This window comes from Pteropus medius, unplaced genomic scaffold (genome assembly GCF_902729225.1).
Source record: "Pteropus medius unplaced genomic scaffold, Ma_sr-lr_union100, whole genome shotgun sequence".
NCBI lineage: Eukaryota > Metazoa > Chordata > Mammalia > Chiroptera > Pteropodidae > Pteropus > Pteropus medius.
In genome coordinates, this window is record NW_024347867.1 from 4,162,907 (window position 1) to 4,180,288 (window position 17,382).

Here is a 17,382-nt window from a genome sequence, read left to right on the forward strand (position 1 = left end):
AGTTTATCTTAGATCATGGTAGAAATTATAGGGTGGTGTTTCCTTGTTTTTAATACATTAAAAATACAGAAGATGAACCTAATTCTTTCCATTGGTCTTTTAGACATTTCGAATTTGAGATAATCCTGACTATAATTTAAATGTTAAAACCTTACATAAAATTTTTGGAAATTAGAACATTGACTAACTTGGTACTTATATTTGTATATATCAGTGAACAAAGTGTGAAGTCACTTTAGGTGGTTAAAAGAAGGTAAAATTTCTTTATTATTATTTTTTAGAGTGTTCCCTTTTTATTAAACAATGATCAAGTATCACTTTATTCATGTCATAATCAAAAGAAACATTTAGTAATTAAATGCCTCATTTCATGTTTCCTTTTGGTTGCTGTGACTGTCTTCTGCATATGTGAACCTATTCATCTGAAAATTAATGGCTCTTGTAAGGTAAGGCGTCTTATTACCTTCCTCTGAAGTTTCAGCTGATAATGTTCAAAGCTCTTGTCCTCAGTCCCCTAAACATTTGGATTGCAGTAGCAAACCATTTGATTTTTTTGGTCCAGTAGCAAAATATGGATTATATCATAATTCCTCAGTTGTACCAAGTCACTATTTACTCTTGAAAAAAAGGAAACTATACAGACCTAAAAGTGAAAAGAAACTAGAATCATGTAAGTTAACACAAGAGCTGTCACTAGCTGACCTAATGGATGATATGCCAAGAGATTCTGATAAAAGTCAGCCATCAGTCAGATTATCATCCACAGATAGTCTGGAAAACCTTTCAAAGAGTCTAGATGCTGATTTGTTAAGACCTCATGCATCCGAATGTGTTTCCAAAGATGAGTCTGCGTTCAAAAGAATACCGGATTTAAAATCCTTAATGATGAGGAGCACGACACCTAATAACTCTTTATTTATTCAAAATAATTCACTACCTGATGGGCAAAACATTCCAGTACAAAACAGTTTAGGAAATTTAAATAATCCTTTCCTCCCAACTAGCTCATTGGAAAATGTGGCTCTTGATAATTTAAATGCTTGTAAAATAACTGAAATTGGAGATGTTTCTTCAGTTGAACAAAGTGCAAAGAATTACATTTTAGAAAATGACAATTTGCAGTTTTGCCAATATGAAAGTCCATCTCTAGCTGAACTGTTTCAGGACCACAAAGAAAACAATCCAAGCCAGTACTTTACTTTATCTAATCTTTGTAACCAGTCACCTGCCAGTTTCACAGATCTAAGTTTAGGATCCTTTCCCCTGTCACAACTAGCAAATCGGTATCAGTCTTCAACTGGAATATCAGAACTAACAGGATCTCTATCATCTCTGGCATTTCATAAAGCTTCCCCTACAAGAGACCTTGAGAATTTGTCACTTTCTGATTTGATTGCAGAAACAATTGACATAGACAACTCTCAGATTAAGAAAGATTCTTTCAAGCTCAGTTTATCTGAAATGAGGTCACCTGGAATAGATTCAAATATTGATCTCAGTGTCCTTATAAAATCCCCAGATCTTGTACCAAAACCTGTGGTAGACCAATCAGTTGTTCCAACACCAGAAACTAAAGTTCTAAATTCGAAGCTAGAGAAGAATTTCATTTCTGCCAGGGATAATAAGAAAAACAGTAAAGGCTCTCTGAATAGGGAACCACCTTTTTCTTTGTCTTGGACCAAAGCCCTTGCTGCTAGACCTTCAGCTTTTGCTTCAACACTGTGTCTACGTTACCCATTGAAAAGTTGCAAGCGACGCACCCTTGACCTCTACAAGACCTTTCTTTATAGTAGACAAGTTCAAGATGTAAAGGACAAAGAAATAAGCCCTCTTATAACAATAACACCTTTTGACTTCAAATCAGCATCTCCTGATGACATTGTAAAAGCTAATCAAAAGAAAGTTTTTACTAGAGAATAGTAACAAAAGGAAAACTTGATAACTGTTGTAGAGCTTTTTATTTTAAAATAACTTAAAGTCTTTATAGGATTACTTTATATTATGGGATTTAAGCTGTGATTTTTATATTAAAATTGTCTTAAGTTAGTTGGTATGTATTTTTGCACTGGAATTTCTTTTTTTTACTCTTAGCAATAACTGGCTTTATTTAAGTTGATAGACTATAATAATGGGTGTATGTTTACAAAGTGCATATGGAAACTTGATATTGTGAAATCAAACCTCAGATACAGTATTTTTGTCTGAATCATTCAACTTTATTATAATGAGACATTTTCTTTTATAAAATATTTTTGTGCTTCGTTCTTAAATGAAATGCCATCACATAAGATTATTATAGTTTAGTAATGAAGATTTTTCTTATACGTGGCATAGCATAGCTGAGACACAATTATATTTTAAAATATTAGTGATATCATTCTCATTTTTTTCCTGTAGGCAGATACTAACATTTTTTTTATTAGAAAATCTTAACATTCCTGACTTAAGAATACTGTAGAATTGTTGAAATACATTTTTGTTGAAAATAAAATGAAAATTCTTTAAAGGGACCATGTAAATATTGAAATCGGATTAATACATAAATTATTTTTATACATTTTCAAAACCATTTGTCCTAAATGCACACTTTAAAATAAATATATAGAAAGTATTTTCAAATATAGTTGCATGTTCTTTGAATAGATAATTTTATCAGATCTCTAACTTTTTTTACTATAATGAGATAAATGTGGCGTTTTTCTTGTTGCTGCTGATAGCTGTATGTGCTAAAATCAAAGTTTCAGCAATGGCAGACCAAATAAGAGCTCTTATGTCAGTAGAACAAGTATATAATTCATCGCTTAAAGCATTTTCTTCACCTAGCAATCAGAATCACTGGGGGAATTTTTTCAAAAGACAGGTATTGTAGATTCACTTGAGACAGGGTCAGTCAGTCTCTAAGGTATGGCATTTGGGAATGTGTATTTTTTAAATAGTCCCTAGGTGATTCTTATGTATTACTTCTACAAGAGAACTATTGCCCTAGAGAATTAAGTAAGAAGAATGAAAGGAATTACTAATGCTTAGAATAACATCTGACCAACTTTAATTTATAATTCATATTTTCTAGGAATCAGGAATACCAAGAAAAATTGCTAATTAGAAATTATAGTCTTTTGCATAAGATGATGCTGTATATATTATTAGTATTTCTTGCAAAAAAAAGTGTCTAAAATATTACTTCTTAATAAAAATAAAATAGCTGGCTATTTCCCAGTAAAGAAATATTTTCTCTGGCAGCTACTTCACTGTACTTTTGATAATTTTTTTTTTTCTATTTCTTGTTTCTGTTTATTTTCACAATGACATTCTAATCTTTTTAGCTATGTATGATGTTTATAGTCACTGTTTTGGTGGGAAAACTTAGGCCAGCATTATGTCTTCATTGTTCTTGACCAAACACCTTCTTTTGATGTCTTCAGGTTTTATTTTTAATTGCATATTTCATTTTGCATCATACTAATGCTTAGGAGATCATATAAATCACATACTTTATGATTGATTTTAAAGTTTGAATTACCCCAACTACTGATTTTGTTTTTCTAGTCTTGAACCTTGATCAAACATTTCAATAATTTTAAACTATTAATATATGACTCAACTGGATTTATATATATAGGCAGTGTCCAACTAAGAAGTGAATTGTGTTCTAAGAGTTTGTTTGGAACTAACAATAATATCTGATAGAGTAAGTGCTACACAAGTGGTCCACTTTGCACATGACTCTACAAGTACTTACTTAACCAATATTGAAGTTGAATTGTATGGTACCTTCTTTTATAACCAGTTTTCAAGCGGAAATAACAATTCTTTTTAAGTCACATAGTAGATCTTGTAAAATGAATTAGATCTCCCTTTGTTGGCTGCTTAGGATTACAACTACCATTTATGAGTTTTTTTTGTTGTTTGTTTTTTAGTGGAAAATTAATGTTTTCCTATTTTACTTGTCATGGCTACTGGTCTCAGGCATGTACATGGTATGTACTTGCTCTGTTGACCTAGGAAGTGTCACAGTCTGAAATTTAGAGGCTGGAACCAAGAAGACCCCTTTGCTCCTTCTACCTTTGGCTGTTAGCCCTTGTTAGAGACAGTGGCTGCTTGTTCATGGATACACTCTAGTGACAAAGATTGCTTGCATTAAGTGCATATTCTGCACCAACCACTGTTCATTGACTAACTACTGCCTTATATATGCTAAGTGTTTTTGGTTTATTTTTTAGTTCACATACTAATTTTGAGATGCAAAGCCATTTTGATTTGCATTATGATCAAATGCATTAATATTTCATTTCAGGACTAGAAATAACATTGTAATTACATTCTAAGTGATGTAAAATAAAAAACATTTAAAATTACCATTTTACTCTTTTTTTGTTTTTGAAAGATCTGATGTTCATGGATGTTTTGTCCTTTTGCATTCTCAAGTCTTTGGTTGGCTTTTTTGGTTATGGATCTTCTTACCAGGGAGTGCCAAGAACTAGGGTTTCACTTCTGTATAGAACACTTTGCTTAACTTTTCTTTTTTTTTTATTTTACCTTTTTCTTATTTCCTAGTTACTAAATTGACATTCTGACACCTTTTTCTCCCTTTTGTTTTGAATCCTTCTTTCTTGAACTTTTTTTTCACCCTTTTTCTTATCATATAAGTAATAATAACTTCCCAGTGTGTTGTATTTAATTTTTAGTATTCATTGGAAAGTCATGCAACTAATTGTCACATCAAGGATAAAACTAGCACAGTACTTTTCTTTGTATGTAAAAGGAAGCTCTTTTAAGATAAACACAGGAGAAAAATATTGGATTCTCCTATGATTATGTACTTTTTAAACTGACCCAGAATCTCTATATGGACTATTGCAAATAAATAAGTACACAGATGTCTATTGAGGAAGAACTGTTTATCAAGTTTTCTGTTTTGTATTCACATAAGTATATTTTGGGTTATAAAATCAGTTTTGTAGTAACCTAGAAATGGTTTTCTGTTACATAGAGATAATGTTGACTAGACAGTGATTGATACGAATTTCTTTACTAGTTTTCTTTTATAATTATATAAGGCTCAATATATGCAGTTGTATATTATAATTTTTAGTTGTTAGGGTATAAAAAGACATTGCATTTTGAGTGTATACATAGTTTTGTAAAAGCTACATTGAAATCAATTATGATTCTGAGATTTTTCTTAAATCAAGTGTGAAAACATATGACAATTTACCCATTAGAATATTTTGTATAAGCTTGATATTTCAGAATGGTATTTTAATAATATATGCTGAAGGTATTACTTTGTTTCTATAAACAAATTAAAAACAAACTGCCTGGTTATGCAGAATTTCTTTTAAGATATTTGTCATTTAGAATTCTTACTTTCCAAAAGGTAAAATTTTATATATCTTTACATTTTTGGACTCACAGAAAAACATTATTAAAAAAGTATAGATTATTGTGAATATGAATAATGTACTTGCAAAGATGGCGTGGAAGGTAAAAGAATTGAGAAGTGCACATTTCTGCTGTTGACATGCCTGGTTTGTATTTATTATATGACTTAAAGGAAACCATCATTTTAGTTGTAGGAGATACACCAAGATGAATAAGATATGATTCTTACTCTCAAAGGGTGGAGGATAGGAGTACGGAAACACAAAATTATATTACACTGTGGCATATAGAACATTCCACGCTTCATAGCTGACATCTTTGCCTTCCTGATCTAATCTCCCACCACCTCCTATATTTCCTATCTTTATTAGTGGTATCAACATTTTCCAGTTGCTTAAGCCAGAAACCCAGGTGACATCATCCTTGATTTCTTTTCTTCATATACTTCTTATAATTGATTACCAGCCCTATGGTTTCTCTTTTACAAAGTAAACATACATGTGTACATATTACAGTTGATTGCTGTTATTTGTGGTAGTTATGTTTTATAAAGCCATAAATTAACAAACACTGAGTGAATGAAATACGTGTACTGACTTAATGAATACTGATCCATTACTCCTATATGAAGTACAGGGTTAGGTTCCACTGTGATTCTCTGGTCACAGTATTTTTGTCGATTAGTACACAACATTATTTTATATATCTGTTAAACATACTTTAATATGTATATTGTTTACTTATTATCAATTCATTAACATTGAACTCATGGCCAATGGCACTATAACTCTTGCCTGAACAAAGCTTATCTAACACATCTTTTCATAAGGCACATAACTGCTGCCTTGTTCTTGGGAACACTAAACAGCACTTTATCACTACTCCTGGGGGTTCTTTTAAGCAGCAAAATTACCAACTAAAATCACACTGAAAAATGTGACACTAAGGAGTTATGAAAAGGACACTTGTTTACAGTATGGGAGCTGAACCAAGAACCTCAGCTGGGAAAATCAAATATTTTGCTCTGTGCACTTGTCCTCAAGTTACTGGAAAGTGCCACAAGTAGTGATTTTGGAATTATAAATAAATTTTAGCGAGTAGGTGAATTTGCAAATATGGAATCCGCTAATGATGAGGATTGACTGTACATTTTTCGACTCACTACACTCTCCTTAATGCTAGTTCTTATAAAGCCCCATTAACTTTGAGCAGGGTTACTGAAACATTTAACTGGTTTCTTCTCAGTTTATTTACCCCAAAACACTTTCTTCACTACAGCCAGAGTAACTTTCTCAAAATATAGCTTTAATTTTCTGTTTCCGTGTATAAACCCTTTAAATTATTTTATAAGAACTCCTATGAACTGGTTTGTTTGTGTGCCCCCCCTACCCAAACCTATCAAGAACACCTACCAGAGTTTCCTCTGCTTTAGTCCCTCTCCTGCCACTTCTACCCTGGTTAATGTTAATTTCTCTTCTGCAAGACAATTTTAAAAGATTACTTGTTTTTTTTTTAACTTTTTTTTTAAATTACTTGTTAATTTCTCTTCTGCAAGACAATTTTAAAATATTACAGGGTTTTTTTTTTTTTAAATATTTGAGCCTTTGATCCAGCTGCTACTAGGGGGTAAGGTAGGAATTTAGTTTCTTTACCAATATCTTACTCTTTCTAATAGCTGATATTTGCCACAGTGCCCTCTGGTGAATTACTCATCATTTTTTTTTTTTAACCTTATTTGAAAAGCCATCTTTGACATGTACTGAATTTTTCTCTGTTCATCTGTCTGTCTATTTTGGGGCCAATAATTTGTCTTCCATGCCAATACCAAATTGTTAATTACTGTAGTTTTTTATTATTTTGTAGGCTATCTCGTTTAGTGTTAGTATTTTGTAGGCTATCTTGTTTTTTCTCTTCTTTTTCGTAGTTTCACTGAATTATCTTACATGGATCTTTTTCCCACAGGAGCTTTAGAAAGAGCTTGTCAAATTACTGAAAAAAATCCAGTTGTAATTCTTATTGAGATGTTTAATGTTATCAAAAGATTTTTGGAGAAAAAATATACTGTTTTCATAGATACAAAAGGCCTTAGGTACATTATATTGTTAAACATTGTTATTTTAATAGATTTTCTAGTATTGATCTAGTCTTGGAACAATCTTAATTGGTCATGGTGGATTATTCTTTTAATGTGATGGATCTTATTTGCTTTTAAAATAATTAACTTCCACAGCTGAACATCTTTTTTTTTTTTAATAAATAAATAAATAAATAAATAAATAAATAAATTAATTAATTAAAAAAAACGATGAAGGGCTTATTAGGCCATTGCTAGTAAATAAATAAGACCTGATTTGGGGCATGGAGTCTAAACCACCAGCAGCATGACTAGGTAAGAAAGACGACATGTCTGTCATCCCAGAGTTTTGTAAGCATTCTTATACATCAGGTTGAATGGAGGGAGATGTAAGCTGTTCTGAAACGATTCGCATTAGGCAAAGGAAAGGAAGAAAGTGAAACAGGGCTAATTGTGGGATAGGTGCAGCAAAGTCCGCAAGGAAGAAGTGTCTGCTCGTTGGCTACTGCAATTTTAATTTAGAACATCTCAGATTTTTTTTCTTGTCATTGCTAATATTTAAGATTACTTCATCTATTTATAAAATTAAATTACAGTTATGTGTGTGTTCTTGGTCAGATTTTGGTTTCTCTTGTGATGTTTAGAGATTTTGGTTTCTCTTGTGATGTATAGAGAATTTAGAAAGTTTTCCTTTATCCTTAAGTAATTTGAAGAGCATTGAAATTATTTGTTTCATGATAGGATTTATCCTTCTCAATATTTTAGAGTCAATTTTGAAAGTTGTGATTTTATTAGAAAACCATCCCTTTCATCCAAGTTGGCAAATGGATTTGTTTGACATTGTAGTGTGGGGGCTAAGGAAAATTATTTTTCTTCCTACCTTCTAAGTTATAGCTGGGTTAATAATTCAAATAAAATACAGCAGATTAACAGGAGAAAATCATGTTTTAAAATGTGTGCTGGGGAATTCACATAAGCATGAAAATTCCCAAAGACAGTGAGGTAAAATTTTGTATATATGTCTTTTTGGACAAAAAGGAAAGAGGGAGCAAGGGAGCCGGGTATGAGATTTCAAAGGAAATAGGCAATTTGCATATTGTCGAAGAAGAGCGGAACACATACGACAGGCAAATTCTTGTTTCAGTGCTCCTGGCTCCTGCCTGGAGCCCTCCCATCTACCATACTCAATTCAAATTAGGCTAAAACGAACATGCTTAGATTTTCTTCCTGGAGTAGGCCTTCTGATCTGATCTCTTAGACAGGAAATGGGAAAGGTCAAAGGTTCTTCTGAATCTTGTTTCTTAATAACCAGCTTAAGATCAATATCCTAAAAGGCACAGTTTTGGGATAAAACATTGTCTTATTCTTTTAGATTCTTCTATACCATGGTTATATCTCCATTCTTATTTTAAATATTTTTTTCTTTCCTCTACTTTCTCCTTTTGCCAGCTTTTTTTCTCTTGATTTATTGCCTTGTAATTTATTTTCTCCCTCCAGATATTGGCTCCTAAATTGATTAGTTCTCCTGGTTTTAATTCATTAGTGAGTTGATCTGTTTATGACCTAATCTTTTCTCCATTTTTTATTTTCTAGTTTTCTGAGTGGAACATTTAATTGACCTTAAATGCATTTTTAATTCTTTATCTTAAAAGTTAATTAATTGATGAAATTTCAAACATAGAAAATAATATAACAAATACTCATGGACCCGCAATTTAATTTTAACAAGGTAACATTTTGCCACGCAGGTCAGATTCCATTCTAACAAGAAGTAAATTGTTAGATTGGAATCCTAGCTTCACCTTTTGCGTGTTCCTCTCCACTACCTTCAAGTTGATGTGCATTGTTCTCATTCTCTCTTATATTTCTGGAGTTATTTTTCCTATGAACACTATATTTACTATAGCAAATGGGTTCTTTTAGAGTTATTTCCTGGTTTCCTTTAGAGTTTCTATTATTTTCCGGATAATCCACAATTTAATTGTGGTTTCCTTTTTAAACAGAATTCAAGAGTATTAAAATGTCCGTGATTTTTGTTTATTTTTGTTATGATTGCTGGTTTCATTGTACTGTTAAAGAGAATGTGGTCTATGCCCTTTACTTTTTGAAGTTTATTGATTTTTTTTCTTTGTGGTCCAATGTAGTTTCATAGCAACTTGTCAAGAGTACAGATTCCACCTGAAGAATACAAAATATGACATAGTTTTGTTAATTATCTTTTAATTATTACAGAGTTCAGTATTATGTAAATTCTGTTTCCTTGGTTGGTTGTAGACAGAGGTAAATTAAAATGTAATATCCTTATTTTTTATTTTATCTTATTCCTTATAGATTTTACCCTGTACATTTTGATATGTAAAAACACCTGATATTTCTGTAGATTTGAATTTTTCATCAGTGCGAGGTTTCTTTTTGGCTTGTTTTACAGTTTTTTGCCTTAAATTCAATTTCTTTAACATTAATATCATGATTGCTGCTTTCTCTTAAGTTTTATTTGTTCATCCTTTTGTTTTAAAAGTTTGAGTCACTTTGGTTTAGTTGTATTTCCTGTATAACTGAGTTTGTTAGAGACTCTTTTAATAGATATTTTTTCCCCACTTCCGAGATTGATAATATAGATGTGCCTTCTGTCACTTAAAATAAACATATTGTGATCTTTTATATTTATACATTTTGATATATAATCTTTGTTTTGACTTTGTATATACTCTTTGATAACTTGGTACATTTGCAGTTCAATGTAATAACATACTTTAATATTATTTACATTCTTAGATAAGGTATTGCCCTTTATACCTTTTATAATATATTTAAACTTCTATTAACTGAATTAACTTTATAAAGTTGTTTAATGAGTCCTGCCTTTAAAAGTTGAGCTTATCAGAGTTATCCTTTCTCATACTTGACCTCTTCCTTTTTCTCTTGGTATTTTTAGTCATATTATTTATTTGTTGCCAAAATTATAACATTTTCATTTTATTCTGTACTCAAAATTTCCTTAGTTTTAAACCAACCATAGTTACTTTAAAATTGATTGATTCTCTTGATTAGGCCTCTCTCTCTGTTTCTTGTTTCACATCTGGTTCAACCTTACCCTTCCCCTAAAATATACATGTTTGAAATATTTCCCAAGTGGTTAAATATATGAAAATGATTCTGTGACCTATATTTGCATGACAGATTGAGAAGTAATAGTCTTTGGTCCCTCTTTCCTTCCTGAATGGCTTTATAGACGTTGCCGTACCATTTTCTATTATTGCATGATTCTCTAGCTAGGGCTATTCTGCTGCTTGTAGTATGACTTGTATTTCTGTAGTAGGTTTTTTCCCCCTTCCATATTTCTCTTGAGCTCTTTTGGCTTACTTTAGAACTTTGCCTCCTATTTTTATCATCTTTTATCCTGTTTTTCTCCCCCTTTTTTTTTTTTTTGAGAGAAAGTAAAATAGAAACATTTTTACTTTTTCTCTTTAATTGAATATTTTTTCCCTAGGGTATTTGAAAGGTTAAACTCTCTCTTCACCTGTGAAACTAGATTGATCTGAGAGGCTTGTGAGTAATTTCTTTGTAAGTTTGTGATATGGCAGACCTTGTTCCAAATGTTTAGATGCTTAGGTATGATGATTCCATCATATATCAACCTGACTTTATCATGACGTTCCACTGAATAGTGTAGAAGGAAATTTTTTTTTTATTCCTCAGAGAATTTCTCAATAAATTTTGTATTTTTAGGTTTTGTAATGAGAACTTAATAGTTATATGAAAATTAGCTTTTTATTATGGCAATCAATTGGAACTCTAATTTCTGAAATGATATATTAATGTTGGTATATCTCCTTAATTTAGATAACATTTAGTTCACTTTATTAACATATATAATATTGAAAGTCACCAATAGCAAACACAAGCAAGCTTAGAATGGGTTGTATAATTTCATGACACATGTATGTATGGACTGTTAAACAGTGTGTATTAAGGGGGTAAAATTGTGGGACAATCTTCCAGTTTTCTGATGGTATTTTCCCTGCAGATTAAACCTACCAAAGGGGAAAACACTTCCCAAACTATAAAACCGAGTGACATAGTCTTATTTGTTGTTCCACAAAAAATCCAGAGCTTGAAATACATATATAGTATTATTGTTCAAATGTAACATTCTTGGTAGAAAAATTTTACTATTTATGGTTTAAAATTTTATAGTTAATCAACATAACTTGAAAGAGGAACAGTTTCGACAAAATGTTATTGTGAGAAGTGGGGTTAACTTTTGATTGTTATTGAGGCTTTTTCTAACATTGGATTTATTTGATTCTTTTAGGAAATAGTCGATCTAAAAAAAGTAAGCATTAAGAAAAAATAGACTACAAGTATGGCAAAGAAGTTGTGTAATTTTTATTTAACATTTTAGATGGTTCTTAACATTTCCATCGCCTCACAAACAAATGTTTATATTAATCAGACCGTTAAGAAAATTGATTGAAAGTGTTGGAGGTTTTGGAGAAATAGATTTTAATACTGTTCTGTACAATTAAGCTACTATGTTTGGTAACCCTTAAGTAATACTGATTTGCTCATACTGTTTAGAAACCTATTGTGCATCATTTTCCTTTCCTTTTGAATTTTACTGTTTTCCCTTCAAGTAAAGTTTCATTCATAGAACAAAGCTTAATTTTACATAATGAGGATATAGTTATTTGCTAGCATTGTTTTGCTAGTTTCGAAGTGTTAATAGTCTGCTCAACAAACTTCATATAGTTTATCTGTATACTACTATTTGAATATCTGTAAAATGTTCTTTATGCTCATATTATCATAGTTTTGAGTCTTGATGGCAGGTTGTTCCAGAAGGTGCAAGAAATTAAGAAATAGAAAACAGAGCTGTAAACACTTCCAACAAGATCATTTTTTTCTACTTTTTTATTGTGCTGTTTGTCTCTTTCTTCGACATTACCCAAATAACTAAATGGTAGAGATAGTGACATTAGCTTTTTGGGAGGAGATGTAACCTTTTCTTTCTCTTTCTCAGGTCAAATGTATTATGAGATTTTATCCTTATCCTGGAGATAAATCCTATTAGTAATTTAGAAAGTCTGTATTACAAAGAAAAATTATTAATATGAGATGTTATAGACATTTCTAAATCTATATGTACTTTTCAGTAATGTACTTACATATTTCATTTTACTAATTGAATCTTTTTTGTAGGGAGTTTAAAGTAAACATCAAACTACAGTTTTTTTGATGTCCCTTTTTAAATATATTTTTCTTAGATAAATGGTGAAAAAATTTTAAATCAGTAATTTTATTCAAGCAATTAAAAGAATTTTATGCTTGTACAGAAAAGTTTCAAATCATTTGGCTTTCTGCTTTAAAATTATGTGGGCTTTTGAAAGGAAGTGGTTTATTTGAGTGAAAAAGCTGTAGTTCAGAATGTTCTCATATATGTCTTAAGATTCTCTTTGTATATACACCTACACTGGAAAAACTGAAACAGTAATTGTTTAATTTAAAAATAATTTGCTGTAGACTCTCAAAACAGCTTACCTTCTTCATGAGTAGCCAGTACCATAAGAAAATTGTGTTAATGTTAAACACAGTTTTCTTTTAATTATCTTTTTTTAACCATAACAATTACAATCAGATCATGTATATTTACATATAAATACATAATGTATATCAGATTATGTATATTATTGTTTTATTCCAAGGCAGTTATACATCTTTTTAACGTTTTTTGAATGCTTGGTATATGTGCTAAGCATTGCTAAGTGTTTTAGCAAGGGACAGAATAGAGGGAAAAGATAAAATTTAGTTTAATCAGCATTTATTACATGTTCACTTTTGATCAGAAAAATGTGGTAGCCATGGGGGACATAGATTTAAGTCACAGACTTTTCCCTAGAGCTTTATAGTAGTCCTTCAGGGGCTAAGTGGATTTAAGAGAAGCACCAACCATAGCCAGATGTTTTCTCTCTGAATGTGTTACCTGTTCCTTTTTATTGGCTGTGTGTAAAGTATTCTATTCTGGGAGCTGCTACCTCTCAAGGGCAAGTAGGGAAGTGAATTAATATATTGAAATGTAAACTGTGTCAGGCTTTGTTTTCTGTTTTATTTGGTCATGAGAATCTGAAGTAGGTGGAAAAAACAGGCTCATATCAATAATTTGCCTTATTAAAGAGGCAAATCATAACTCAAACTGAGTTCTTTTGAACTCTAACATCATTTTTATTGTTGTTACATAGTAATTGCAACAAAATTTTGTGTTGTAATAATTTTACCTTGTTTGGTTTTTGTTGGTAAGTATCTTAAGGATAAAGCTGGTTTGTTAGAGAAACCAGCTTTATTATTAGTGAGATAGTTAAAAATTACTTTCAGATTTTTTTTCTACTAGTATTAACTGAGAGATTTTGACTTTTATATGTAGAGAATTGGTATCAGCTTCTAAATCCTCGTGAATTAACAGTCCTAAAATGTGAAGTCATTTTCTAGTTTAATTTTAAATCACTTTGTGGTTTTTGATTTCTTACTTAAGCAACAATTCTATTTGATTTAAAAATCCCAAATAATTTTTTTAATAGTTGCTAGCTTGGTGCCATTTTTTAAGCCCATGCTTAAATAAGTATTTTTATATTTATTGAGTTTGTTTATTGAATGAAACTATAAAATTCAAATGAGCTAGTAGAAGAAAAAACACATCACTAATTTCATTACTCAGAATTTAGAAGTATTAGCATTTTGATGCATTTTAACAATAATAGTAGGCATTATTAATTAATACTTAACTACACACCAAATATTGTACTAAAACTTTTATATCTGCTATCTCATTTTATATTCGCAATAATCATTTAGAGTAAGGATTATTTTTATCTTAGATTTACAGCTGGAGGCTCTGAAGCTCAAAAATGACTAAACATCTTGCCCAAGGCTACAAAACTGGTAAATGGCAGGACATTTAGGATAAGATGCATCTTATACCAAAGCTCCCTCTTTAATACATTTTATATGTGTTAAAGGAATATCACATATAGGTGATATTCCTTTCTTAAAAAATGGGGCCACACTTAACTTTTTGAACCCATTTTAACTTAATGATGCGCTGTAGACCTACTTAAAATATTTTTTAACTTTGTTAAGTTTTATTTTTAATTGTGATAAATACGCATACATAAAATATGCCATGTTAACTATTTTTGAGCATACAGTTTAATAAAGTATATTTACATTGTTATACAATCTCCAGACCTTTTCATGTTGCAGAACTGAAACTCTATACTCATTCAACAAGTCTCCATTTTCCCCTTCCCTAGTTCCTAGCAACTACCCATAGACCTTTCTATGTATGCCAACATATTTAGGTTTCATAGTACTGTATTCTTTTATTTCATTTAACCAAATACCTAATATAGGAACTTAAGTTTTTCAATTTATTATTACAAAAAGCTTCAGTAAACATTTTTGTACATTTGTGCATTTTTTTTCAATTATTTTATAAAAGATATTTCTAGAGTAATATTGCTGAGTAAAAAGGTATGGGCATTTTTAAGGGTTTAGTATGGTGAAGTTACCCTTCAGAAAGATTGTACTAATTTACTTCTTATATTTAATTGTAGCTGTTCTTATATTTTTTGTCCTTGGTGCATTATGCATGCTGTTACAGGTTGGCAGTATCTAAAATACCATTTACTCATGAGCAAATAATTCTTAGAAGTTTCTATGAGAAGTAAAATAACCCATGTGATACAGTTAGCACCATATCTCGCACACAGAAAATGTACAAGTGATAATTGAACTTAATTCAAAGAAATACTTTATTACCACCCAAGAAACAAGTGCTATTATCAAGAGATTATATTAAAATCTAGTGAATTGAGTTACTTAAATGACTGACTCTTTTGGGCTTTAAAAAAAATGATTCATGATGTTTTAGAAAAAGTAATCCCCCTTGGGGGATTATGTATCTATCTTCTTTGTCTGCACTTAGCCATTTTTAACAGCCTGTTATAGATTTCTTCCATTTTTTTTTCCACAAAATATATATAAAAATAGACACATACATATAGGGTTTTTTCTTTTATATATAAAAAAAGACGTACTATAATTTTTATTTCTCTTTATTTTTAATACTATGTCAACTGGAGTAGTGTTCCAACTTACTCATTTTGGTGATTTTATAATATGCCATGATATGGCTGTACTATTGTTTATTCAAGATTTCCCATATTAAAGGACATTTATTTCCTTTTTGCTTCTATGAGTAGTACTATGTATAGAACATCTGTGTACATATCCTTACAAACTAGGGCTTTTGATTCTCTGAGATCTCCTTTAGTGGGATTGCTGGGTTACAAGTTATATTGTTTGCTTTCAATAGATATGGCCATTGCTTTATGAAAGTATGGTTCATCCCTCTTACAGCAATAGGTGTCATTGCATTTCTTGACTTTGGACAGTCTGATAAGTTAATGTCTCATTGCTACTCTGATTTGTATTTCCATGACCATTAATGAAGTTGGATATTTTTTCATATATTCATATGCTGTTTGAACTTGTTCTGTGAATTGCTAATTATATCCTTACCCCCCCGCCTTTTTTTTATAATTGGATTATCTTGTTGACTTGTAGTCTGTTTATATTATAGATATTAACCTTTCATTAGTTGTATGTATTGCAGATAATTTCTCCGTCTTTTTATTTTTATTTTTTAATTTAGATCTGTTGCTATAGAAAAATTTAGTCACTCTTTCTTTCTGTCTTTTATAACAACCAGGTTTCAGGCTTGGATTAAAAAAAACAAACCTCAACCTCTAGGTTATACATATTCTAAATTTTCTTTTAAGATAATTATTATATGTACTTTTTTACATGTAAGACTTAATTCCTCTAAAATTTATTTTTTTTGTGTAGAGTGTAGAGAAAAGTGTCAGACTTTATTTTTTTCTGGATTTTCATTTGAACTTTAAAAATGCATCAGCTTGTATGCTGTGACAGGTAGTGTGTTGTATAGTAGGAGGGGATGGTAGTTCTCAGTTTAGATCAATATTGTCTTGCAACCTGTCTCTGTCATTTACTATCTGTGTGACCTTGGTATAGTTGCTTGATTCCTCTGAGACTTGGTTTCTTCTTTAAAATGGCAATAATGTCTACCTCAGAGTTTTATGATGACCTACCCTTATCCGATAACATCATGCCTAAATATAAGACATGAAGAATTAATGTGATTTAGGGGGATGCTGAAGGGTAGATAATTCAAATAATGGGCTATAGATGAGCTCTCTCAGGGAGAGTTTATAGTAAGTCAAACAGAAGTCCAGAAAAGAATCGTGAGGAACAATGATGTATTTGTCTAGTATTTTTTTGAAGGGTTTTGATATATAGTTTCATTCCATAAAATAAAAAAGCCTTGTTTACTTGTAGACTGGCCTCCTAAATTTTCTTTTTTAATCTCAGCAGTAAATATTTACAAATAAAATATAGATGATTTCTCTTTTTTTTTTAAGGAAAATTATTAACACAGTATTGTCTTCATTCCTTAACATTTGAAGTAGCAAGTATTCTTATTGCTATAAATGTTCATAATATCACAAATGTATTGCATATATTAGATAATAAATATTGTGCATGCTTCCTCAAAGTATGTAATCTAATCTAATAATACATGTTGAAATCTATTCATCTAAAGTTTTTAAATTTTTAAAAATTGCTGGCCCAGTGATCAGAAAATTGAAATCTGATCCCAATGCATCTTTTGAGTTAAAAAGTTTTTTCTGTGTGATAGGAGGTAGATACTGCATGGTGGATTTGATGAGGCAAGTTATACAGTAAAGGATGTTTTAAAGTGAAAAAATAATAATAAATAAATCACAGTAAGTGCAGCTGTAGTATTGTAGGAAGTGGTTTATTCTCTGTAGCCTAGTGGGTGTACTTTC

The 17,382-nt window shown here is 30.7% G+C and overlaps 1 protein-coding gene across 2 annotated transcripts in view; it reads left to right on the top strand.

The window, feature by feature from the left end:
• HBS1L (HBS1 like translational GTPase) overlaps positions 1-17,382 on the top strand; it is a 78,250-nt gene that overhangs the window by 15,538 nt on the left and 45,330 nt on the right. The window contains exon 5 of one of the 2 annotated variants that reach the window (XM_039879024.1): positions 452-5,315. The exons of the other annotated variant lie outside the window; for it this stretch is intronic. Coding sequence (XP_039734958.1) covers positions 452-1,920 — 1,469 coding nt within the window. The 3' untranslated portion in view covers positions 1,921-5,315. Of the gene's footprint in view, positions 1-451; positions 5,316-17,382 lie in introns of those variants that run through there. 2 annotated transcript variants of the gene reach the window in all.